This window comes from Dama dama, chromosome 9, assembly GCF_033118175.1.
Source record: "Dama dama isolate Ldn47 chromosome 9, ASM3311817v1, whole genome shotgun sequence".
Classification (NCBI taxonomy): Eukaryota; Metazoa; Chordata; class Mammalia; order Artiodactyla; family Cervidae; genus Dama; species Dama dama.
The window spans coordinates 13,939,799-13,966,994 of NC_083689.1; the positions used below are offsets into that span (position 1 = coordinate 13,939,799).

At 42.8% G+C, this 27,196-nt stretch overlaps 1 protein-coding gene across 1 annotated transcript in view; it reads left to right on the top strand.

The window, feature by feature from the left end:
• Nucleotides 1-1,102: 1,102 nt before the first annotated feature.
• LOC133061813 (adhesion G protein-coupled receptor E2-like) overlaps nt 1,103-27,196 on the top strand; it is a 59,306-nt gene continuing 33,212 nt past the window's right edge. The window contains exons 1-11 of the mRNA XM_061150031.1: nt 1,103-1,213; nt 1,520-1,573; nt 1,889-2,008; nt 2,547-2,702; nt 7,414-7,677; nt 7,764-7,810; nt 7,924-8,001; nt 8,406-8,583; nt 24,771-24,878; nt 25,061-25,281; nt 25,472-25,651. Coding sequence (XP_061006014.1) covers nt 1,147-1,213; nt 1,520-1,573; nt 1,889-2,008; nt 2,547-2,702; nt 7,414-7,677; nt 7,764-7,810; nt 7,924-8,001; nt 8,406-8,583; nt 24,771-24,878; nt 25,061-25,281; nt 25,472-25,651 — 1,473 coding nt within the window. The 5' untranslated portion in view covers nt 1,103-1,146. The remainder of the gene's footprint in view (nt 1,214-1,519; nt 1,574-1,888; nt 2,009-2,546; nt 2,703-7,413; nt 7,678-7,763; nt 7,811-7,923; nt 8,002-8,405; nt 8,584-24,770; nt 24,879-25,060; nt 25,282-25,471; nt 25,652-27,196) is intronic.

The following is a 27,196-nucleotide window of genomic DNA, read 5'->3' on the forward strand; positions in this document are numbered from 1 at the left end:
ATATTAACCATAATATCAACTAAACCTTATTAGTCTTCAGTCATCTAAAACTGTAGTAAAGCTCACGCTATTATGCTATTACTGCCATTGCAGTAGACCAAACCAGTCAGTTCTAAAGTATATCAACTCTGAATATTCATTGAAAGGACTGATGCTGAAGCTGAAGCTCCAATACTTAGGCTACCTGATGCAAAGAGCTGACACTCTGGAAAAAAACCCTGATGCTGGGGAAAATTGAGGGCATGAGGAGGAGAGGGCAATAGAAGAGGAAATGGTTAGATAGCATCATCGACTCAGCGGATGTGAGTTTGAGCAAACTCTGGGAGGTAGTGGAGGACAGAGGAGCCTGATGTGCTGCAGTCTACGGGGCCACAAATAGTTGGACCTGACTTATCAACTGAAGAACAACAGCTCATTTTTCATTGGGGAAATTGTGCTTCAAAGGACAGGTGGCATTTCCAAAGACACATGGCCACCAAGTGAAGGTTTGTATGCAGACTTGGGTCTTCAAATCCATTCTCCACCAGGATCCTCTGTCACATAACAGTGTTGAAATGGCAGTACCACCTGAAAGAGGAATTCTTTTTTATCTTTGCCCAAGAAGAAAGATCCTGTAAGGCACACAGCTCTGAAAAGAATTTCTTAGGATTCATCTGCTCACTTGGATGGGATGACAGACTGGGTACTGACTGTAGGGTAGACTTCAACACTTTACAGCCACACTGGTTTCATATCACAAAGCCTACTGCTGCCAGTGATTCATTTCAGGGTTGGACTGAGACAGAGGGGAGGAGCTGTGACCTCAGTGCACTATGGAAAGGTCAGGAGCTCATCTGCAGGGAACCACAGCAGCCACGGCTGCTGAACCTAGAGAGGCCGTTTATCCAGGGGAGACTGGATCTGCCTGCAGAGACCTTAGTTCTCATATCTACCTGTCCTCACCCTCTTCTGATTCCAAGGTTCCATGTCCTGCTGACATCATCATGAGGGAGGGCTTGGACTGTCTAACTCCAAACTTGGACTGTCTAACTGCAATATCCATGCTCTTCCTATGTGTCCTGAAACATGTAACTTCAACAGGAGAAACCATCCTGGAGAGAAATCCAGAGAGATTTCGGCCACTGCCAGAGGACAAAGAACCTGAGTATGGGCAAAGGCACCCCACTCCGAGGACTTTCTTCCCCCTTCAAATGTGTCTCCTCATTTGCGAGAGGTTGGAGTTTCTAAGATGTGTCCTTGTCATCAGCTCTCTGTGTATACTCTGTCCCTTTACATCTAGCACCTGCGGTTCCATGAGGGCTGTGCCTGTCAGTAACTGACTCCTTGGGGGGTCCCAGGAGATGCAGGGGAAAGGCAGAGTTCTCAGTTCTGTGCAAAGCACAAGAACCTTGAGGAAGCTGCTGGAAAGTGGTGGGCAGCAGGGACACCACCATCTCCCCAGGAGGCAATGGCCACATGGAAAGAGTTGAAATCGAAGCTCCATTTTCCTATCTTTGTCATCTCTGTCTTTCTGCCCCAGGACTCTTGGTGCTGCTGCTGTTTCCAATGGGACCTACAGCCCAGAACAGTAAAGGTGAGTTTGGGGGAAGGTGGAGAATGCATGCCAGGGTCTGGGTTCTCTCACCAACAAAGGAGAGAAGGAGACTTATTTTTCAAGTGAGGTTCAGAAATGGTTCTCTGGGAACAAGAGAAGTTATTTTTTTACCCAAGTGCCCAGAGTGTTCTGAGCTCTTCCCCTTTGGATAGCATCATCTCTTCCCCTTCCTCCCTTCTTGCCTCCATTCATGCTTCCTTCCCTTCTTCTGCCCATGGACCCCCAGATGATAGCTTTCTTTCATTCTCTGGAACTTCTGATGATGGTCTCCATCCCCATCTCTGCCCCCCACAGCCTGTGCTCTGCAGTGCCCTCCGAAATCCTCATGTGTCAATGGCAACGCCTGCCGCTGTGATCCAGGATTCATTTCTTCTTCTGGGGAGATCTTCACGGACCCCTTGGAGAGCTGTGATGGTACGGAGACTTGGGGTGGTGGCAGGACATGCAGAGAATGTATGGTACAGCCCGTACCCATGGGAGACATGGGTATTCAATGGGTGCCTCAGGCTTTGTCCTCAGAACTGTCAAGCACAGAAAAAATAAAAACAAAAAGATATAAAGGTGGAGAGATGAGACATGAATAATCCTGGCTTCATGGAGAGGAGCTAGATCTCCAGGAGTCTGAAGTTTGAGCCTTGGTTTGTCCTTTCAGGACTGAGGAGGGAGATACAGAGCTTCTACCCACTCCCCACTTCAGCACTGCCCATTGTGTCCCAATCTGGGGTGCCAGTCAGAGGGCTAGGAAGATCAGAGCTGACTGCACAAGCATCAGGGATGGCTTGTTCCAGCTGCATTCTAGACTCAGCAGTATTGACCAAGAGTCTAAATCTTTCCAAAAAGACATGGATTATGTATCAGGCCCAGTGCTGCAGAGTCAGGTAGGGGATGGGGATCTCTGTCTTGAGGGGACACACATCTTTGGGAGGTGACCCTTTGCCTTGTTGTGTTCCAGACATCAATGAGTGTGGACCACCCTCACCAGTGTACTGTGGAAGTTCAGCAGACTGCCAGAACACAGAAGGGGGGTACCACTGCACATGCAGCCCAGGATTTGAGCCTACTTCTGGGGCAACAATATTCCAGAATGAGAGTGAGAACACATGTCAAGGTAAGAATGATGCTGCATTTTCTGCCTCTCATTCTTGAGGTTTCAGGGCCAAAATGCTGAGTCATATCTGAAGCATCCAGGAAACAGGACCTTGGTTACAGGTGTAGCACCCAGGTCTGAGTTGGGACAGTTTACAGGTACCTGTCCCACCTGCACAGAGAGACAGATGATATGAGCCAGGGACCCAGGTCCTGGCTTTGCCACCTGAGAGCTGCATGTATGACACTGGCCAGGATACTTATTCAGAAATCACTGTTAACATGGGAAATGTGACAATATTATTGTGATTTTCTGTTTCCTTTTTTAGGTATTCCTATCTAGCACAAATAAAACCAAAAGCAGCTTTGTCAAGATCACTATGCGATCTGGACAAGTTACTTCACCTCTCTCTGTGCCCCAGCTTACCTAACTATAATCTCTGTGCCCCAGCTTATCTAACTATAAAAAGTTGGGAGGGAATTATGGTGTTTACCTCATAGAATTGCTGAAAGGTATATGAGGTCACAAAGCACAAAACACTGATGGCTGCTGGGCTTTTAAATTATGGTCATCATGATCTAACACACCCTCTCCAGGATGGGCATCCCTGAGGGCTGTGCCCAGGGTGGGTGCTCAGGAGCAGCTGTCCTGGTCCATCCCCTCCTTCACCAGGACCAGGAGGAGCATGGCCTCCACACATCACCAGGCTTTTCCCCACTTCCAGGGGGAGCAGGCAGGTAGAGAAAGGGGCAGGGGGTCAGAAGTGGGTCAGACAGGACTCCAGAGAGGGGTCCATGAACAGGGATAGACCTGAATACTGCGGATGGGGAGGGGAGGAGAGTGAGGGTGGGAGGTGAGAAGGATGCTGAGCTCAGGGTTCAGAGGACTCTGAAGAGTGTTCTTTGACCCACCCCGCTGCAGGGAGAAGAGCCAGCAACCTTGGGGCCCAGTCCCTTCCCTCCTGCCCTGCAGACAGAGGGCAGTGGAGCCTCCCTGGTGGGAGGGAAGAGGGGACCTGCACCTGTGTGGAGTCTCTGCTAACCCATAGCAGCCTCAGTGGGTGGCTGTTGTGCTTGAACTCGTGACCTGGTCAGAAGACAGAGCCTTCAGTAAATTAGTAAAGGTCTCTCATCTCCAGGCCGACTGTGTGTTTGTGGAATGGAGATTGAGTCGACGTTCTTCCCCCAATTTGCGTCATTGGCCAGATACTCTTGTGCAGTGAGCAACCTGCACAACTGCACGTGGTGATCATTGATCCCACTCAGTGGGTCTGCACTAAGCGGGCTGCTCACCCATTGTTATGAGACCCTCCAGAGACATAGATGTAGAAGACTGAAGTGGGAGGGGACCTCAACAGACCTCAAGGTGGATGACAGGGAGATAGCCGCCTGCTGGTTTGCATCAAAACCTTCTGCCTGAAGACCTAGATCTGAGACAGGCTTAGCTGGATTGTCTTGCACTCCCCACCTAAGCATTCCAGCCCTCGCTGCACCCAAGTACATGTCCATCCATGTCCAGGCTGTGAGGTCTGCTATGAGAAGACCTAGGCTGGGTCCCTGGGCCCCTTGTTCAACTTTTCCAGGCATCAGACGGCTGTCTTGTGTGCGTATCTAGTCTCCCAACCCTCTCTGAACCCCAACACTCAGGACCTCTGCAGAGGGTCTCTTCTGGATGTCCAGAACATCACACTGTCACATGGCATCTTATCTTCTTAAAACAAAAGAGGAAGTGACATTCACACCATACTCAGTGTGGTCACAGCACCGTGTGGTCCAGAACACTATCTGTCCTCATTGCCATTGTTAGTGCTGTCTGGGAGAAGACCTGCTGCCACTGGGGCCTCTGAGACCCTGGGTCATGGTGTCTGGGGCCCCATTCAGAAATGTGAGAGGAGGAAGACTCAAAGAATGCTCCACTGTCCCCAGCCATCAATGACCCTTCAGGAAACTGCCTGGAGAAGATGCCTGCTTGGCACCCTGACGCAACATCTCAACTGCTCAGCTTCCATTTATTTCCCCACCCAAGTCTCCACCTGACCCTCTCCCATAATTTCAGTTCATGGACCTAAGGTAGCTCTGATGACTGGGACCTGGGAGGATGTTGTGTCAGGGGTGTGGCAGGGAGACATCAATCCCCAACCCACTGGAAGAGTCAGGTAAATGAAGAGGTTTCCATCCGGTCTCAATGATAGGTTGTCACCAGAGACCATTTCCTCTACTAAGGAGGTCAACCCAGACTGCACAATGACCCAGACCATGTGAGGAGAGAAGGTGGGGGCTGAGCCCCACCCAGCAGTGTGCACATGTCCACATCTCTAGTGGGAGGCCAAGTGTCAAGATGGCAGAAACACCTGCCACCCTTTGCCCATGAGCACCTGTTCCCTGCTCCAGCCACCCAGCCCTCGCCCATCACAAGCCTTGCTCAGCTGCAGATTCTCATCACTTCCTGCCAGTCTGGGGGACGCCTTCATGGAAATCACATAAAGGCACCTTCACAGCCCTAAAGCTGACTAGCCAGACATCAAACCCACTGTCCAGCACAGCCTGGTGTCCACTGCTCGGGTGGCCTTGGCCTTTTTATCATCATCCGCATTTTCTGTGGAACTGCCCACAAGCCTCATCCTTGAGCTGCATGACTCAGGGGTGGGTCTTTGTCCATGTCCACGGAGCTGGAGTCTCAGAGTTAGCATGGATGGAAGAGCACTGTCCTGCCGGGGTCAGCAGGATTCAAAGAGAACTCAGCTGGCAGCATTCGCTCTGGGGAAGTCAGGAAAAATGCATCACCGGGAGCCAAGATGGGCCCTGCTCAGGGAACACAGCTGTACTTGGTTCCCAAGAAGACCCACCCAGGCCTTTGTCCAAATCTTTAGCCTGGGACACGAGCAGCTGTGATGTCATCATCCCAGCTGGGAGCTTCCCAGGGAGGCTCACAGAGTCAGAGATGGCAGACTGGGTAACTTGGGCCACTTCTGGCCACTTCTAGACAACGGAAATTCCGGGTCACCATGCTCATCCATAGGATACCTCCATATGAATGAGGAATGGCCCCCACTTACCAAAGAAGAGAGATCAGGCCCTTCTGGATGCTTCTATACCAAGAAACGTGGATGACACCCAGGCTGGAAGTCTGTCCACAGCCACAGGCATCCGCAAGGCTCTCCTTCCCCTTGCAGACGTGGACGAATGTCAGCACAGACCCAGAGTCTGTAAAGGCCGCAGCATCTGCATCAACACCCAGGGCAGCTACACCTGCCAGTGCCCACCTGGCTTGGAGTTCAACCCAGAGGACCCGAGGGATTGCACAGGTAAACCCTCGGAAGACAGTGTGAGGTGGGCCTGCAGCTAGGGAAGGAGCTGAGGTGGTTCAGGGACCCCAAGAAAGAAGGAGACAAGACTCAGGTTTCTGTGACACCAAGGGCCTGCCGGGGCCCTGCCCAAGGATTGTCTCCATGAATGGTCCCACCACAGACCAGGGACCTAGTCTGAACATCCCAGAACATCCCAGGCCTCATCCCTTCCTCATCTGTCACATAGGATCAGAGGGAAGTGTCACCTCTGGCTTTCAGAGGGGGAACCTCAGTCCAGGGCTAAGGAGAATGTGAGTAAGAACCTTGATGGGGGAGTTGAGCTTCCATGACTCAGTTTCTATCTTTGCCTCATTTTTCTTCTTAAAAATAGGGACAATGTCCCAGCTGGAGTCATCTTAAGGGTAGCTGCCATGACAAGCTTTGGCAATGAAGAGGCAGCAGCACTATGAGGAGAGGTGTGTCCTCAGTGCAGACAGTGAGGAGCTGGGAGACCTGGACTGGACAGGACTGGTCCTCTGAGTTCTGTTCTAATGAAGGCAGGGATGCAGTTACGGATGGCAGTGGTGCCTCCCCATCACTCACCACATCACCCGTGGGCCATGATCAGTGCTACAGCCTCCCTGGTTAGGAGCCCATCAAACGTGCCCCCACAGAGCCTCCTGCACCAGATGTGAAGGGACTCAGCTTGGTCTGGAATCACACCTGCACCCACAAAGTTGTGCCCTGTCCACCCTGCAGGGAGGATCTGAGCTTATGGAACTTTAGAAAATGCCATCACATATTTGTATCCCAGCAGGCCAGGTAGCTTGCAGAGAGAGGGTGTCCCCAGAGAGCAGTGCTAAGAAATCTGAGAAGGGGTATGAAGAATGGGTGCAGTGAGTGAAGAGGGGTAGCTCTGATCTGGCTTTTTCCTCAGAGAATGAATGCACCTCTGGGAGAAACCCATGCCACTGCTCCGCCCACTGCCTCAGCTTCATGGGCAGCTTTGAGGGCTGCTGCTGCCCCTGCTGGAAGCCTATCCCTGGGTCCCCCAAAGGCCCAAACAACACAGCCTGTAAAGGTCTGGAGATCAGATGCTACACTCTTGGAGACCCACACTCAAAACATCTTGTCACATACTCACTGGTACCCACACAAACCAAACAGAAAGATCACTGGGGGTCCCCTGCTGTGTAAGGTGTTAAGCATTTTGAGGTTAAATGTGAAAAGATCTTGGAGGGGTGGGGGGTCCTAGAGAAGGAGCTGGGGTACCAAGCGGAAGGCTCCCAGGGACCCCAGGCAACAGCTAATTACCAACTGGAAAGAGGATATTTCAGTGTTTTCACAAGCTGTACTTGTCTCATCTGCTGTCTGTCAGAACTCTACACACTTCCTATATATATTCACAGCATCCACTACTCAAGGATATGCTGTTCTTGATTCTAGGAGATGGCATCACCTCCTGGGAGGAAGGAAGCACTAATTGGAAAGTAAGGGGGCACAGCGAGGAGAGGAATCTCATCAGACCGGGGCAGAGCCTGACTCCCTTCTTCGTGTCCCCAGATGTGGACGAGTGCAACTCCGGGAAGCATCAGTGTGACAACTCCACTGTCTGCGTCAACACTGTGGGTTCATACACGTGCCACTGCCGCCAAGGCTGGGTGCCCAAACCTGGATTCCGGGATAAGCAAATGACCACCATCTGCGAAGGTACTTGTCCTGCCCTGATCTAAGACCCGCCCACAGCAAACACAGACGCTGCCACACCTAATGAACTGCTCCCCTGTCCCCTGCAGAGATCCTCTTCCCCACCTGGACTGCTCCTCCTGGAATCAAGAGCCAGGTGAGTGGCTCCAAAGGGACAGGCAGCAGGAAATCTCTCCACAAAGCCCGTTCATTTCCCCCAAGCTCCCACACTCACATGAGGCTCTCTGACCACCTTGTCTTCTCCCCCAGGCACCCTCTCACTTCTTTAAAAGAATCCAGGATCTGGGCAGAAACTTCAGTTCGGCCTCTGTCCTGAACACTGTGCGGGTAAGGGCAGGACCCAAGGGAGGCAGGGGGAAGCATCCCAGAGAAGCCTTGGGAAACTTTGGTCTGGAAGGGGACACCCTAACAACAAAGGTGCTCTTTCCGAGGCTCCGCCCCTCCCACAGGTTGGGTGGGAAGAGTGGACAGGTGTAGTGACTATTGAACACCACGGCACACCTACTAATGCCCTTTCCTTTCCCTATTTCTGAATATTGGGTTTACATCATCCTTGACACTAATGAAAAAGCTTGACTTCTGAGTGGCTGGATTGCAGGGGCAAAAATTACCCAGGGAATCGCATCCCGTACCACCTGTATCACCCAGTCTCTTTAGTCTGTTCTCTGTGACTGGGTCATACCTTCACATGGCCTCTCAGATGCATGGGCTTTGTGTCCCCATCCCCCCAGGACCTCCTACAGGAGATGGGTGATCTGCTGGAGAACCCCAGGGACCTGAAAACCCTGCCCTTATCAGAGCAGCGCTTTGTGGTCACTAACCTGCTCTTTGGCCTGGAAAATGTCCTGAGAGGGGTGAGCAAGGCACTTCCTAAAGGGTCATGGACCTTCAGTTCATCTGCAGGCATAGGTAAGTCAGTACCTGAGCCTGACCCCAAGGTCCTGCTTTGCTTGTTCCCTGCCTCCTTGCTCTTCCAATGTCACTAGAGCAAAGTGACCATGCTTATATCTCCCAGTTAATCTCATAAACAAAATAAAAGGTTAACGGCAAAATAGTTGAGAGGGATTAATAGGGACAAACTTGTAGTTGTAAAATAAATAAAGGGATGTAAGGTACAGAATCTGAAGAAGGAAATGGCAACCCGCTCCAGTATTCTTGTGTGGGAAATTCCATGGACAGATTAGCCTGGAGGGCTACAGTCCAGGGGGTCGCAAAAGTCAGACACGATGTAGTGACTAAACCACCACCCAAAATGTTCAGCATAGGGAATGTAATCAATAATATGTGGAAATGAATGGTAACGAGAGTTAGTGTGGTGATCATTGTATAATGTATGATAATATCAAATCTTTGTATCGTACACCTGAAACTATTATAATATTCTAGTTCAATTGTACTTCAGTGAAAAACAGAGAGAAAAAAAGGTTAAAAAGAAATGAAAAACCAAACTGTCATTGTAAAATGAAGTATCAGCAAAGGAAATAATTATACGGAAGAATTTATGACAAAATATAAATGGCTTCAAAACAAGACCACCTGGTAGCTCAGATGGTAAAGAATCTGCCTGCAATGCAGGATACCTGGATTTGATCCCTGGGTCAGTAATATCCCCTGAAGAAGGAAGTGGTAATTCACTCCCAGTATTCCTGCCTGGAGAATTCCAAGGACAGAAGAGTCTGGTGGGCTACAGTCCATGGGATTGAGTAGAGTCAGACAACTGAGTCACTAACACTTTCACTTTTTTTTTTTTTTTTTCAAAAGAAAACAAGGTATTAAGTTTGGAAGTGTATAAATCTAGTATTATTTGCTATTTAAGTCTGATTTGTTTTATTAAGTTGAAATGCACTTAATATAAATTCACCATTTTAATCAGTGTGTACAATTTGGAGACATGTAGTAGTGTATTCGCAGAGGTGTATAACCTTCACCTCTATTTCTAAAACATTTTCATAATATCAAAGGTATTCTCTGTCCACTAAACAGTCACAAATTTCTCCTTTCCTTCAGCCCTGGCAATCAGTTATTGGTTTTCTGCCCCTATGGGTTTCCATCCTGGATAGTTCTTGTAAATAGGAATAAATATATTATATTTCCTATAAACATTTGGGTTGTTTCTACCTTTTGACTGTTGTGAACAGTGCTACTGTGCATATTGATGTATAAGTATTGGCTTGAATATCTATTTTCATTCATTTGGGTCACAAAGCTAGGAGTGGTATTGCTGAGTTATGTGGTAGTTCTATTTTCAACTTTTTGAAAAACTACCTATTTTCCCAAAGCGGCTATTTTTCTATTTTCCATTGTCAACGGCAATGTACAAGGGTTCCAATCTCCTAATTGTCAGTGACACCTGTTGCTTCCTTTTTTTTTTTTTTTTTCTTTCATTATAGCCGTTCTAGTAGCTGTCAGGAGAGATTGCATCATGGTTTAACCTGCATTTCTCTAATACCTAAGGATGTTTAATATTTTTTTATGTCATTGTTGAACAATTTTGTATCTTTCTTGGAAATATGTCTATCTATTCAAGTCCTTTTGTCTAATTTTTTTTCTTTTGGCCATGACATGCAGCATGCAGGATCTTAATTCCCTGATCAGGGATTGAACCCAGGTCACCATAGTGAAAGTACAAATTATAAGCAATAGATGGCCAGCAACCCTCCATCATTTGCCTATTTTTAAATTTAGTTATTTGGCATTTGTCTGTTGAGCTGTAAGAGTTCTTTATATATATCATATATATATACTCATATATGAGTATATATATATATATGTAAGAATTCTTTATATATAAGACTTCTTTATTTATATAATGTATTTCATATATTCTACTAGTAGACCATGTGATATATGTGAATTGCAGATATGATCTCCCACTCTGTAGATCATCTTTCCACTTACTTCATAGTCTTTTCACTTTGATGGACATATGCTTAAATATACTTTCAATTTTGATAGAGTCCATTTTATTTATTGTTTCTTTTGTTGCTTGTGCATTTTTAACACATCTAATAATCCATTTCCAAATCAAAGATCATGCAGATTTACCCTTATGTTTTCTTCTGTTCTAGTTTTAGCTTATAAATATACATTTTGACCCATTTTGAACTCATTTCTGTGTATTGTGTGAGGTATGGGTCCAACAGCCTTTTTTTCTGGATATATAGCCAGATATTATGGAAGAGACTATTCTTTCTCCCACTGAATGGTTTTGGCATCAATTGTTGAAAATCAGTTAACCATAGACCTATGTGTTTATTCCTGGACTCTCAATTCTATTGTGGTGGTCTGTATGTCTATCTTTATGCCAGTATCATACTGTTTTGAATACTGTAGGTTAGTAGTCAGTTTTCATATCAGGAAGATGAATATTCCAACTTTGTTTTTCATTTTCAAGATTGTTTGAGTATTTGTGTTTCTTCAATACCATACAAATTTGGGGATGAAATTTTCCATTTCTGCAAAAACTAATTAAATGCTGTCATAGCATTATTAGTATTGCATTGAGTTTGCAGATCACTTTGGGGAATATTGCAATCTTCAAATATTATCTTCCCATCCATAAACACTGGATGTCTTTCCACTTATTGAGTGTTTTCAATTTCTTTAAACAATCATTTGTAGTTTTCTGTATACAAGTTTTGAACCTCCTTGAGTAAATTTGTCCTTAATATTTTGTTAAAGATTTTTGCATTTATGCTCATAAGAGATACTGATCTATAGTTTTATTTTCTTGTGATGTCTTTATCTGGTTTTGCTTTCTGGGTAATGGTGGTCTTATGGAATTATTTTGATTGTGTTTTTTCCTCTTCTATTTTTTGTAAGAGTTTGCAAAAATTCATGTTAATTCTTCCTTAAATGCTTCATAGAATTCTAATCTGGGCTTTGCATTTGGGGACATTTTGATTTCTTATTCAGTCTCCCTACTAGTTATAGGTCTGTTCAGATTTTCTGCTTCTTCTTCAGTTACTCTTGTAGTTTGTGTGTCTGTAGGAATGTCCATTTCATCTAGATTGTTGCTTGTGCTGGTCTCACCCTATTGTAATCACTGTTGTGGTTGGACTGGTCCTTGTGGTTCTGTTATCTAACCAGACTTGAGTCACCTCCTCCTCTTGCAGTTAAGCCAACCTACTGAAACTGGATTGCGGTGGAGGAAAATGCAGTGTTTTGGGAGCTTTTTTGTTTTTCTTTTTTACTTTTAGACAGTGAATGATTTTATTGTGTAAGTATACATCATGAAATACTTAGAATATATGTGTGTGTGCTCAGTCATGTCCAACTCTTGTAACCCCATGGACTGTATCCCACCTGGCCCCTCTGTCCATGGGATGTCCCAGGTAAGAATACTGGAGTGGGTTGCCATTTCCTGATCCAGGAGATCTTCCCCACCCAGGGATTGAACCTGTGTCTCCTGCATCGGCAGGCAGGTTCTTTACCCACGGAGCCTCCTGGGAAGCCTACTTAAGTTATATTATACTGTACTTATACTAAAATACTACTTTAGTTTTTTTTTAATTTATTTATTTTAATTGGAGGCTAATTACTTTACAATATTGCAGTGGTTTTTTCCATACATTGGTATGAATATGCCATGGGTGTACATGTGTTCCCCTTCCTGAATGCCCCGCCCACCTCCCTCCCCACCCCATCCCTCTGGGTCATCCCAGTGCACCAGCCCTGAGCACCCTGTCTCATGCATCGAACCTGGACTGGTGATCTGTTTCATATGTGATAATATGTATGTTTCAATGCTATTCTCTCAAATCATCCCACCCTCGCCTTCTCCCACAGAGTCCAAAAGACTGTTCTGTACATCTGCATCTCTGTTGCTGTCTCGCATATAGGGTTATGATTACCATCTTTCTAAGTTTCATATATATGTGTTAGTATGCTGTATTCATGTTTTTCTTTTTTTTTTTAATTTTATTTATTTATTTTATTATTATTATTATTATTTTCCAGTGGGTTTTGTCATACATTGATATGAATCAGCCATGGATTTACATGTATTCCCAATCCCGATCCCCCCTCCCACCTCCCTCTCCACCCGATTCCTCTGGGTCTTCCCAGTGCACCAGGCCAGAGCACTTGTCTCATGCATCCCACCTGGGCTGGTGATCTGTTTCACCATAGATAGTATACATGCTGTTCTTTTGAAATATCCCACCCTCACATTCTCCCACAAAGTTCAAAAGTCTGTTCTGTATTTCTGTGTCTCTTTTTCTGTTCTGCATATAGGGTTATCGTTATCACCTTTCTAAATTCCATATACATGTGTCAGTATGCTGTAATGTTCTTTATCTTTCTGGCTTACTTCACTCTGTATAAGGGGCTCCAGCTTCATCCATCTCATTAGGACTGGTTCAAATGTATTCTTTTTAATGGCTGAGTAATATTCCATTGTGTATATGTACCACACCTTTCTTATCCATTCATCTGCTGATGGACACCTAGGTTGCTTCCATGTCCTGGCTATTATAAACAGTGCTGCGATGAACATTGGGGTACATGTGTCTCTTTCAGTTCTGGTTTCTTCAATGTGTATGCCCAGGAGTGGGATTGCTGGGTCATATGGCAGTTCTATTTCCAGTTTTTAAGGAATCTCCACACTGTTCTCCATAGTGACTGTACTAGTTTGCCTTCCCACCAACAGTGTAAGGGTTCCCTTTTCTCCACACCCTCTTCAGCATTTATTGCTTGTAGACTTTTGGATAGCAGCTATTCTGACTGGCGTCTAATGGTACCTCATTGTGGCTTTGATTTGCATTTCTCTGATCATGAGGGATGTTGAGCATCTTTTCATGTGTTTGTTAGCCATCTGTATGTCTTCTTTGGAGAAATGTCTGTTTAGATCTTTGGCCCATTTTTTGATTGAGTCATTTATTTTTCTGGAATTGAGCTGAAGGAGTTGCTTGTATATTTGAGACTAATTCTTTGTCAGTTGCTTCATTTGCTATTATTTCTTCCCATTCTGAAGGCAGGTCTTTTCACTTTGCTTATAGTTTCCTTCGTTGTGCAAAAGCTTTTAAGTTTAATTATGTCCCATTTCTGTATTTTTGCTTTTATTTCCATTACTCTGGGTGGTTGGGTCATAGAGGATCCTGCTGTGACTTATAGGCATAAAGTGTTTTGCCTATGTTTTCCTCTAGGAGTTTTATAGTTTCTGGTCTTACATTTAGATCTTTACTCCATTTTGAGTTTATTTTTGTGTATGGTGTTAGGAAGTGTTCTACTTTCATTCTTTTACAAGTGGCTGACCAGTTTTCTCAGTACCATTTGTTAAAGAGATTGTCTTTTTTCCTTTGTATATTCTTGCCTACTTTGTCAAACATAAGGTGTCCATAGGGGCATGGATTTATCTCTGGACTTTCTATTTTGTTCCATTGATCTGTCTTTCTGTCTTTCTGCCAGTGCCATACTGTCTTGATGACTGCAGCTTTGTAGTAGAGCCTGAAATCAGGCAGGCTGATTCCTCCAGTTATGTTCTTCTTTCCCAAGATTGTTTTGGCTATTCGAGGTTTTTTGTAGTTCCATACAAATTGTGAAATTATTTCTTCTAGTTCTGTGAAAAATACTGTTGGTAGCTTGATAGGGATTACATTGAATCTATAGATTGCTTTGGGTCGTATACTCATTTTCACTACATTGATTCTGTCAACCCATGAAAATGGTATATTTCTCCATCTATTTGTGTCCTGTTTGATTTCTTTCATCAGTGTTTTATAGTTTTCTATATATAGGTCTTTTGTTTCTTTGTGTAGATTTTTTCCTAAGTATTTTATTCTTTTCATTGCAATGGTGAATGGAATTGTTTCACTAATTTCTCTTTCTGTTTTCTCATTGTTAGTGTATAGGAATGCAAGGAATTTCTGTGTGTTAATTTTATATCCTGCAACTTTACTGTATTCATTGATTAGCTCTAGTAATTTTCTGGTAGAGTCTTTAGGGTTTTCTATGTAAAGGATCATGTCATCTACAAACAGGGAGAGTTTTACTTCTTCTTTTCCAATCTTGATTCCTTTTATTTTTTGAATAGTACTGGTGAGAGTGGGCACCCTTGCTTTGTTCCTGGCTTTAGGAGATATGCTTTCATTTTTCACCATTGAGGATAATGTTTGCTATGGGTCTGTCATATATAGCTTTTATTATGTTGAATATGTTCCTTCTATTCCTGCTTTCTGGAGAGTTTTTTATCATAAATGGATGTTGAATTTTGTCAAAGGCTTTTTCTGAATCTATTGACATAATCATATGTTTTTTTTTTTTCATTTATTTTCATTAGTTGGAGGCTAATTACTTTATAATATTGTAGTGGTTTTTGTCATACACTGACATGAATCAGCCATGGATTTACATGTATTCCCCATCCCTATCCCCGCTCCCACCTCCCTCTCCACCCGATTCCTCAGTGCACCAGCCCTGAGCACTTGTCTCATGCATCCAACCTGGGCTGGTGATCTGTTTCATCATAGATAATATACTTGTTTCAATGCTGTTCTCTCGAAACATCCCACCCTGGCCTTCTCCCACAGAGTCCAAAAGTCTGTTCTGTACATCTGGGTCTCTTTTTCTGTTTTGCATATAGGGTTATCATTACCGTCTTTCTAAATTCCATATATATGCGTTAGTATACTGTATTGGTCTTTATCGTTCTGGCTTACTTCCCTCTGTATAATGGGCTCCAGTTTCATCCATCTCATTAGAACTGATTCAAATGTATTCTTTTTAATGACTGAGTAATATTCCATGGTGTATATGTACCACGGCTTTCTTATCCATTCGTCTGCTGATGGGCATCTAGGTTGCTTCCATGTCCTGGCTATTATAAACAGTGCTGCGATGAACAATGGGGTGCACGTGTCCCTTTCAGATCTGGTTTCCTTAGTGTCTATGCCCAGGAGTGGGATTGCTGGGTCATATGGCAGTTCTATTTCCAGTTTTTTAAGGATTCTCCACACTGTTCTCCATAGCGGCTGTACTAGTTTGCATTCCCACCAACAGTGTAAGAGGGTTCCCTTTTCTCCACACCCTCACCAGCATTTATTGCTTGTAGACTTTTGGATAGCAGCCATCCTGACTGGCATGTAATGGTACCTCATTGAGGTTTTGATTTGCATTTCTCTGATAATGAGTGATGTTGAGCATCTTTTCATGTGTTTGTTAGCCATCTGTATGTCTTCTTTGGGAAAATGTCTGCTTAGTTCTGTGGCCCATTTTTTGACTGGGTCATTTATTTTTCTGTAATTGAACTGCAGGTATTGCTTGTATATTTCTGAGATTAATCCTTTGTCTGTTGCTTCGTTTGGTATCATTTTCTCCCAATCTGAGGGCAGCCTTCTCACCTTGCTTATAGTTTCCTTTGTTGTGCAAAAGCTTTTAAGTTTAATTGGGTTCCATTTGTTTATTTATGCTTTTATTTCCAATACTCTGGGGGGTGGGTCATAGAGGATGCTGCTGTGATTTATGTCGGAGAGTGTTTTGCCTATGTTCTCCTCTAGGAGTTTTATAGTTTCTGGTCTTATATTTAGTTCTTTAATCCATTTTGAGTTTATTTTTGTGTATGGTGTTATAAATTGTTCTAGTGTCATTCTTTTACAAGTGGTTGCCCAGTTTTCCCAACACCACTTGTTAAAGAGGTTGTCTTTGAAAACACAACAACCCAAAATCTATGGGACACTGTAAGAGCAGTGCTAAGGGGAAGGTTCATAGCATTACAGGCTTACCTCAAGAAACAAGAAAATAGTCAAATAAATAACCTAACACTACACCTAAAGCAATTAGAGAAGGAAGAAATGAAGAACCCCAGGGTTAGTCGAATGAAGGAAATCTGAAAAATTAGAGCAGAAATAAATGCAAAAGAAACTAAAGAGACCATAGCAAAAATCAACAAAGCTAAATGCTGGTTTTTTGAAAAAATAAACAAAATTGACAAACCATTAGCAAGACTCACTAAGAAACAAAGGGAGAAGAATCAAATCAACAGAATTAGAAATGAAAATGGAGAGATCACGACAGACAACACTGAAATACAAAGGATCATAAGAGACTACTATCAGCAACGATATGCCAATAAAATGGACAACTTGGAAGAAATGGACAAATTCTTAGAAAAGTATAACTTTCAAAAACTGAACCAGGAAGAAATAGAAGATCTTAACAGACCCATCACAAGCAAGGAAATTGAAACTGTAATCAAAAATCTTCCAACAAACAAAAGCCCAGGACCAGATGGCTTCACAGCTGAATTCTACCAAAAATTTAGAGAAGAGCTAACACCTACCTAACTCAAACTCTTCCAGAAAATTGCAGAAGAAGGTAAACTTCCAAACTCATTCCATGAGGCCACCATCACCTTAATTCCAAAACCAGACAAAGATGCCACAAAAAAAGAAAACTACAGGCCAATATCACTGATGAACATAGGTGCAAAAATCCTTAACAAAATTCTAGCAAACAGAATCCAACAACATATTTTAAAAAATCATACATAATGACCAAGTGGACTTTATCCCAGGAATGCAAGAATTATTTAATATCTGCAAATCAATCAATGTAATACACCACATTAACAAATTGAAAGATAAAAACCATATGATTATCTCAATAGATGCAGAAAAAGCCTTTGACAAAATTCAACATCCATTTATGATTAAAACTCTCTAGAAAGCAGGAATAGAAGGAACATATCTCAACATAATAAAAGCTATATATGACAAACCCACAGCAAGCATTACCCTCAATGGTGAAAAATTGAAAGCATGTCCCCTGAAATCAGGAACAAGACAAGGGTGCCCACTCCCACCACTACTATTCAACATAGTTTTGGAAGTTTTGGCCACAGCAATCAGAGCAGAAAAAGAAGTAAAAGGAATCCAGATATGAAAAGAAGAAGTGAAACTCTCGCTGTTTGCAAATGACATGATCCTCTACATAGAAAACCCTAAAGACTCCAGAAAATTACTAGAGCTAATCAATGAATATAGTAAAGTTGCAGGATATAAAATTCACACACAGAAATCACTTGCTTTCCTATACACTAACAATGAAAAAACAGAAAGAGAAATTAAGGAAACAATACCATTCACCATTGCAACAAAAAGAATAAAATACTTAGGAGTATATCTACCTAAAGAAACAAAAGACCTATACATAGAAAATTATAAAACACTGATGAAAGAAATCAAAGGGGACACAAACAGATGGAGAAATATACCGTGTTCATGGATTGGAAGAATCAATATTGTCAAAATGGCTATTCTACCCAAAGCAGTCTATAGATTCAATGCAATCCCTATCAAGCTACCAACGGTATTTTTCACAGAACTAGAAGAAATAATTTCACAATTTGTATGTAAATACAAAAAACCTCGAATAGCCAAAGTAATCTTGAGAAAGAAGAATGGAACTGGAGGAATCAATCTGCCTAACTTCAGACTCTACTACACAGCCACAGTCATCAAGACAGTATGGTACTGGCACAAAGACAGAAATATATATCAATTGAACAGAATAGAAAGTCCAGAGATAAATCATATGGTTTTTATCTTTCAATTGGTTAATGTGGTGTATCACATTGATTGACTTGTGGATATTGAAGAATCCTTGCATCCCTGGCAGAAAGCCCACTTTATCATGATGTATGATCTTTTCATATGCTGTTGGATTCTGTTTGCTAGCATTTGGTTAAGGATTTTTGCATCTATGTTCATCAGTGATATTGGCCTGTAGTTTTCCTTTTTTGTGGCATCTTTGTCTGGTTTTGGAATTAGGGTGATGGTGGCTTCATAGAATGAGTTTGGAAGTTTACCTTTTTCTGCAATTTTCTGGAAAAGTTTGAGTAGGATAGCTCTTAGCTCTTCTTTAAATTTTTGGTAGAATTCAACTGTGAGGCCATCTGGTCCTGGGCTTTTGTTTGTTAGAAGATTTCTGATTACAGTTGCTATTTCCGTGCTTGTGATGGGTCTATTAAGATCTTCTATTTCTTCCTGGTTCAGTTTTGGAAAGTTATAATTTTCTAAGAATTTGTCCATTTCTTCCAAGTTGTCCATTTTATTGGCATTGTTGCTTATAATAGTGTCTTATAATCCTTTTTATTTCTATGTTTTCTGTTGTGACATCTCCATTTTCATTTCTAATTCTGTTGATTTGATTCTTCTCCCTTTGTTTCTTGATGAGTCTGGCTAATGGTTTGTCCATTTTATTTATCTTTTCAAGGAACCAGCTTTTAGCTTTGTTGATTTTTGCTATGGTCTCTTTAGTTTCTTTTGCATTTATTTCTGCCCTAATTTTTAAGATTTCTTTCCTTTGACTAACCCTGAGGTTCTTCATTTCTTCCTTTTCTTGTTGCTTTAGGTGTACAGTTAGGTTATTTATTTGACTTGTTTCTTGTTTCTTGAGGTAAGCCTGTAATGCTATGAACCTTCCCCTTAGCACTGCCTTTACAGTGCCCCATAGGTTTGGGGTTGTTGTGTTTTCTTTCTTTTTTTTTTTTTTTTTTTTTGGTTTCTATGCAGTGTTTATTTTAAGGTACCATACAAAGAGTCCAGGGCAGCTATTCCTCAAAGAACCTAAATGACACAGCACGCTTGAAGCCACACAGTGAAATTACAAGGGGGAGACAGAGGGGGGCTTGGAGTGCTGCTTTAATTGCCATGGAGGGTGGAGGGTGGGGGCATAGGATTTGGGCGGATCACTCTTTTTTGGTGAATTGAAAACATAAGAGCCAGAATTTAAAGTATGGGTAGAGATAAGAACAAGCAGCATAAGTGGTCAGTTATTGAAGTCAATGAAGATTGCTAAAAAAAGGAGCCTTAGAAGGGGGAGGTGGCCTCTTTATCTAGCCCCCTCCTCCCCTGACCAGCAATGTGTTAACTGTATTTGAAGTGGGTGCCTCTTTGAAAAGAATGTGTGGACAATTTAAAACTTAAGTCAGGCACGGAAAGTGAAAGGGGCTCAGTCATGTCAGACTCTTTGCTTCTCCTGGACTATTCAGTCCATGGAATTCTCTAGGCCAGAATACTGGAGTGGGTAGCTTTTCCCTTCTCCAGGGGATCTTCCCAACCCAGGGATCGAACCCAGGTCTTCCACATTGCAGGCCAATTCTTTACCAAATGAGTCACAAGGGAAGCCCAAATCAGGCACTAGCATTATATATAATTATATATTATATATTATATGTATTATATATTATATAATATATATATTATATATATTATATATTATATAATATATATATATTATATATATATATTATATAGCATTATATATATTTTTTTTTTTCACTGTCAGGGATTATACTATAGTTAAGTAATTTGTTCATAATTTCTCAGTTCAGTTCAGTTCAGTCGCTCAGTCGTGTCTGACTCCTTGCGAACCCATGAAGGCCTCCCTGTCCATTGCAAACTCCCTGAGTTTACTCAAACACATGTCCATTGACTCTGTGATGCCATCCAGCCATCTCATCCTCTGTCGTCCTCTTCTCCTCCTGCCCCCAATCCCTCCCAGCATCAGGGTCTTTTCCAATGAGTCAACTCTTCGCATGAGGTGGCCAAAGTATTGGAGTTTCAACTTCAGCATCAGTCCTTCCAATGAACACCCAGAACTGATCTGCTTTAGGATGGACTGGTTGGATCTCCTTGCAGTCCAAGGGACTCTCAAGAGTCTTCTCCAGCACCTTAGTTCAAAAGCATCAATTTTTTGGTGCTCAGCTTTCTTCACAGTCCAACTCTCACATCCATACATGACCACTGGAAAAACCATAGCCTTGACTAGACAGACCTTTGTTGGCAAAGTAATGTCTCTGCTTTTTAATATGCTATCTAGGTTGGTCATAACTTTCCTTCCAAGGAGTAAGCGTCTTTTAATTTCATGGCTGCAGTCAACATCTGCAGTGATTTTGGAGCCCCAAAAAATAAAGTCTGATACTGTTTCCACTGTTTCCCCATCTATTTCCCATGAAGTGATGGGACCAGATGCCATGATCTTAGTTTTCTAATAATCCTCTAAATGCAGATGGTGTACATGTTACCAAACTCAAGTTCTGTGTTCACTGCTCAAAAACTAATACTCCAGAGGCAGCTGCTTATAGAAAGGAAATGTTACTTTAATCAAAAGATTGGCAATCTTGGGAGAAAATGTGTCCTTGCATCCCCACAATCTGCTTCCAAGATTCTGTTCAGTCATGACAGTTTGGTTTTTTTTTTTTTAATTAACTTTTTATTTTATATTGTACTATAGCCACTTAACAGATTTCCCTGGTGGCTCAGATGGTAAAGAATATGCTTGTAATGTAGGAGACCTTGGTTTGATCCCTGGGCCAGAAAGATATCCTGGAGAAGGAAATAGCAATCCACTATAGTATCCTTGTGTACAGAATTTCAAGGAAAGAGGAGCATACAGGCTACAGTCCATGGGGTCGCAAAGAATCAGACATGACTGAGTGACTAACACACACAGACATAGCCAGTTAACAATCCTGTAAAAGTTTCGGTGAACAACAAAGAAACTCAGCCATATGTACACACGTCCATTCTCCCCGACTCCCCTCCCACCCAGGCTGCCACGTAACATTGGGAAGAGATCACTGTGCTATACAGTGTGTCCTTGGTTACCCATTTAAAATATAGCAGTGTGCTCATGTCCTTCCCAAATTCCCTGACTATCCTTTCCCCTCATCCTTCCCCTCCAGCAATCATAAATTCATTTTCTAAGGCTATGAGTCTGTATATGATTTGTAAATAAGTTCATTTGTATCATTTCTTTTTAGATTCCACATATAAGAGATGTCATATTTCTCCTTCTCTTTCAGACATACTTCACTCAATGAATGAATGAGTATGACAATCTTTAGATCCATCCTTGGTGCTGCAAATGGCACTGTATCGTTCTTTTTTAAATTCAGCCATGGTAGTTCTTTATGTGGGATCTGTTGCTCAGTTGGTAAAGAATCTGCCTGCAATGTAGGAGACCCAGGTTCAATTCCTGGGTCAGGAAGATCCCCTGGAGAAGGAAATGGCAACCCTTTTCCAGTATTCTTGCCTGGAAAATCCTATGGACAGAGGAGCCTAGCACACTACAGTCCATGGGGTCAAAAGAGTCAGACACAGCTTAGCAACTTAAACCAATGGTAAATTTTAAAGGACAAAAAGGAGAAGAATCTCAGTGAGTCATCAAGACAAGAAGTTAAGCTCTGCATCATTTTCCATTACCTACAGGCTGGCTGACTCTTTGTGGTCTTTCTTCAGATAGTATTAAATATCTCATCCATGTGGTCTGCTTGGAGAATTGTTCAGGGCATTCCTGGGGGTAGAGAGCTAATCATACTTTAACTTAATTCTTCATTCCTACTTCTTTTAATCTGAGGAAAGAATCAGAACAGGTTGGGCAAGGTATTGTGTGTATTCACTAAAGCACAAGTCAGGAGTTAGTTCAATGTTACATAATGAATCTCATTTTGTAATTTCATAAGGATTACTTTATGTAACCTCATAAAGTAAGTTTTCAAGGGAACAGAAACTGGCAGGCAGGAAAGGGTTAAAAAGCTGCTTACTAATTTCTTTATCGGTAAACATCATTCCATTTCTATGGGGTAAGAGGTGAAGGTTCATCTTCTGCAATTGCTTCATGCTGACATAGGGACATGTTTGACCAGAATATGTCAGTGGGAGTCTGTAGAATCACTTTGCAGATAATTCTAGTTGCTCACTTACATATGTGGGCAGAGAAAGCTACAATTATTTTGAGGCCCACAAAAATGTAGACTGTGAAGAGCAATACTGTTAAATCTATTCTGTTGAGGTCAGTTCTTGGAATTTTACTAGCCATCAATGGAATAGCTTATGTCATAGCTACAGTCTGGTCATCATGCAGTTAGCATTTTCCCTCTGGTGGCAGTTATAGTATTTACAAAACAGCTCAGGAATGTGCGTCAGACACAGACAGATTCTGTGACTCTATTGTTCTAATCATTAACTGCTTCAGCCTGATCATCTGTATCTCAGGGAGGCTTGAGAAACCAGCTTTCCTACAAGAGGCAGGGAACATGGAAGAATCACTGTTCTTGTGGGCAGGGTTTGGGGTTCTGCTGGTTTTCATACCTATGTGTACCATTATCATGCATGTGTGTGCGTGGAAAGTCGCTTTAGTCCTGTCCAGCTCTTTGTGATCCCATGGACTGTAGCCCTCCAGGCTCCTCTGTCCATGGGATTCTCCAGGCAAAAATATTGGAGCTGGTTTCCATGGCTTCCTCCAGGGGATCTTCCTGACCCAAGGATTGAACTCATATCTCCTCCACCTCCTGCATTGCAGGCCAATTTTTTACCACTGAGCCGCCAGGGAAGCTCCATTATAATGTATAACAAATATTATGGGTAACGTTATACTTCAGTTCAGTTCAGTCGCTCAGTTGTGTCCGACTCTTTGCGACCCCGTGGACTTCAGCACACCAGGTTTCCCCATCCATCACCAACTTCCGGAGCTTGTTCAAACTCATGTCCATCAAGTTGGTGATGTCATCCAACCATCTCATCCCTTGTCATCTCCTTCTCCTCCTGTCTTCAATCTTTCCCAGCATCAGATTTTTTTCCAATGAATCAGTTCTTCGCATCAGGTGACCAAAGTATTGGAGTTTCAGCTTCAGCATCAGTCCTTCCAATGAATATTCAGGACTGATTTCCTTTAGGATTGACTGGTTTGATCTTCTTGTTGTCCAAGGGACTCAAGAATCTTCTCCAACACCACAGTTCAAAAGCATCAATTCTTCGGTGCTCAGCTTTTTTTATAGTTCAACTCTCACATTTACACATGACTACTGAAAAAAACATAGTTTTGACTAGAGGGACCTTTGTAGACAAATTAATGGCTCTGCTTTATAATATGCTGTCTAGGTTTGTCATAGCTTTTCTTCCAAGGAGCAAGCATCTTTTAATTTCTTGTCTGTTATGTTATGTAATGTTATGTTATATATGTTGTGTATGTTATGTTATGTGATGTTATGTCATATAAAATTATACCATTATGGTATATAATTATACCATTATTTGATACACATAATAAGATTTCACATAATGTATATCTGATATACAATATATATGATATGGTATATGCTGTATATAATAAAACATAGTATATACTTATCTTATGTAAGCCTTACCAAAAGTTATAGAAACATTAAGCATGATGAACCACCTGTCTTTGTAGCCACTTTTAATAGTCTTCTGTTTTCACTCTTACTAAATAAGCTTGTAAAATTGAGATTGTACCACCTTTAGCTGTTGCTATGCCATCATTTTAAATTAACTGAATGAAATTATTGAGGTAGATATTGCAATAACTGTTGTCCAGCCACTCGGTCATGTCCAATTCTTTGTGACCCCATGGACTGCAGCATGCCAGGTTACCTTGTCCTCCACTATCTCCGGGAGTCTGCCCAAACTCATGTCCATTAAAGGTCGCAATATAATGTCTGAAACAATGCACAGCCTGAAAGTTGAGTATTATGCTTTATTCAGTGGACTTTCTGAGAACTTCAGGCCTCAGAGATAGAGGATAGGCCAGGATCTATAGAAGTTTCACAACAAAAACCAGATAGTTGGAACATCAAAGAATTACTATTAATTAAAGAAAAGCAGAAATCTCAATTTAGTGAATTTAACACTTTTTCTACAGATGGCAAGGTGCAAGAGTTGGGGCTTATTGAAATCACTCCTTTTACATGCACCTTAGCTCTCCAGGGCCAGTATCCTCTTTCCAATCCTGAGTCCCCTCAGGTGCATTTTTCACCCATAATAATTAAACATATATACTACATAAAAATTTGTGTCATATTTTTAGGTCATTGAAAAACACCCTGATGCTGGGACAGATTGAAAGCAAAAGGAGAAAGAGGCAGCAGAGTATATGTATGTTATGTTATGATAGAAATCACTGACTCAATGGACATGAATTTGATCAAACTCCAGGGGTTAGTGAAGCACTGGGAAGCCTGACATGAAACAGTCCATGGGGTTGCAAAGAGTTGGACATGACTTAGCAACTGAACAACATGGTGTTATAGCCATCAAAACAATCACAATTACTAACCTAACTCCCACAATTCATAGAAGTGTCACTGGAGGTGCAGGCGCCAAGCTACAGGAATATCACCTTGACTCAGAATAGGACTGAGATGATGCTGACCTGGGATACAGTGCATGATCCTGGTGACTCAGGTAATGGCTGAGACAGTGGGTAAGTCTTCACTGTGTGTCAAGATGCCCAATGATATGACAAATGGAATATTGAAGTTTAAAGGGAAGTGTGGACTATCGTGGGTCAAAAGGAAACAGTTCATCCGTAGAAGAAGAGGTCCTTTCGGGTACTGCAAGATGTCAACCTTAGTCTTGTCCTGCAGGTCTTGCTGTGGTGGGCCTCCTGTCCACTCCAGGGATGCACAGATTCCTGGCTGAAGCCCCTTTGGTCCTGGATGCTGAGGAACCGGCAAATCTACATGAGACACACAGGGGTTTGCTGCAGGAAACCTCCCACATACTGCTGTCAGATGTCATATCTGCCTTTATCACCAACAAGGATGCTGAGAACCTCAAATCCCCAGTCACCTTTGTCTTCCAACATGTGAGTCCAGGTGGGGTGGAGTCTTGGGTGTGGAACAGGCCTGAGTCCTGGGCCCAGCCTTGGGCTTCAGCGGGCTCTACCATGGGTGCATAAACTCTTTAGGAAAGCCCTTCACAAGCCAGATTTGGCTCAGCATTTCTGAGCAACAGAACCCCGAACTCACACCTACTTCCTCTTCCTGTTAATACAGTCAGTGACCCCTGGGCCAAGACAGAAGGTGCACTGTGTTTACTGGGAGCGTGGCCAGAATGGAAGTGGTCACTGGGACACCAGAGGCTGCTGGGTGACCAGCACCAGAGACAACAACACCACCTGCCAGTGCACCCACCTCAGCATCTTTGCCGTCCTCATGGCCCACTACAGTGTTCAGGTGAGAACCTCAGAGAGGCAACATTCAAGGGCTACTGCTGTGTAACAAATTCCCACACACAGCAGCTTTAGAAACATAAGTTTATTATTATCTCATTGTTTCTTCAAGCTAGCAAATAGTCGTGGTTCAGATGAGCTTTCTGTTCAGGTTCCTACAAGTCTTATAAACCTTTCCTCAGAAAGTTGGGGTTGTCCCCTAACTCCCTGGTTTCTGACAGATTTCAGTTCTTGGTGTTAGTAGGACTGAGGTAGTGTTTTCTTTATCTCTGGCAGCAGAGAACCAGGCTCAGTTCCATGGTTGCCTGCTTTCCCTCTCATCTGTTGCTGTTGTTCAGTTGCTAAGTCATGTCCCACACCTTACAATCCCATATACTAAAGCATGACAGGCTCCCCTGTCCTTCACTATCTCCCATATTTTGCTCAGATTCATAACCACAGAGGCAGTGATACACCCAACCATCTCATCCTCTGTTGCCCCTTCTCCTTTTGCCTTCATTCTTTCCCAGCATCAGGGTCTTCCCCAATGAGTGGACTCTGTGCATCAGGGGCCAAAGTATTGGAGCTTCAGCATCAGTCCTTCCAAAGAATATTCAGGGTTGATTTCCTTTAGGACTGACTGGTTTGATCTCTTTGCTGTCCAAGGGACTCTCAGAGGTCTTCTATATCACAATTCAAAACCATCAATTCTTCAGTGCTCAGCCTTCTTTCTGGTCCTAATTCTCCTCTGGGACCTCTCACAGTGCACCAGTGAATCTGTCTGGAGATCAGCAGGAGAAACTCCCTTATGACAGAACTCTCTGAAACTCTGAATCGTTTTCTTCAAGAGGAGCCTACCTCTTCTGAGGGCTCTTCTGGTTACAACAGGTCCAACCAGGATAAACTCTCTAAGTCAGCTGATGGAAGACATGAATTTCACCCGCAACACTCTGTTCACAGCACCACCTGGGTTGGCTTCTGACTGAAAATCTGGCAGAAGATGGGGATGAGGATGTGGTTGCCAAATTAAAATTCTGTGTACCCCAGGGGTCTTTACAGCAGGGTGCTGAGGGGCTGCAGAAAGTATGAATTTTATTCTACCATCATTGCCAAAATACAGTAGATTTCCTCCATCAAGGGTTCAGTTCTAATCTATAATCATTAGTTCCCTTCCAAGAATGGATATTTCAGGGGTGGGTGAATGGCGTCCAGGGCAGGTGGTTAATACCTGGACAGAGAGCCTCAGGTACAGACTCTGTCACACACCACCACTGGTGGGAATGGAGGGTGATGCTCAGCATGAAGTTTCATGCCTCTGTGTACCTATTGTGGTAACTGGGAGGCTGAGTCATGCTCAGAAGCCTACAGGAAAATAAACCCTTGTGAGTTCCAGAGTTTGTTCTTGACTAAAGAGTCTCCTGTCCCTCTGTCCTTCCAGGGACTAAATTAACCATTCAGATCCCATAAAATTCTAACATTCAGAACCTGGAGAAAGCTATCCACAAATATACCAACTCTATCTGGGTCTTCTCCTCCTGATTTTTCTATGTCTGAAAACAAAAATGGTGGA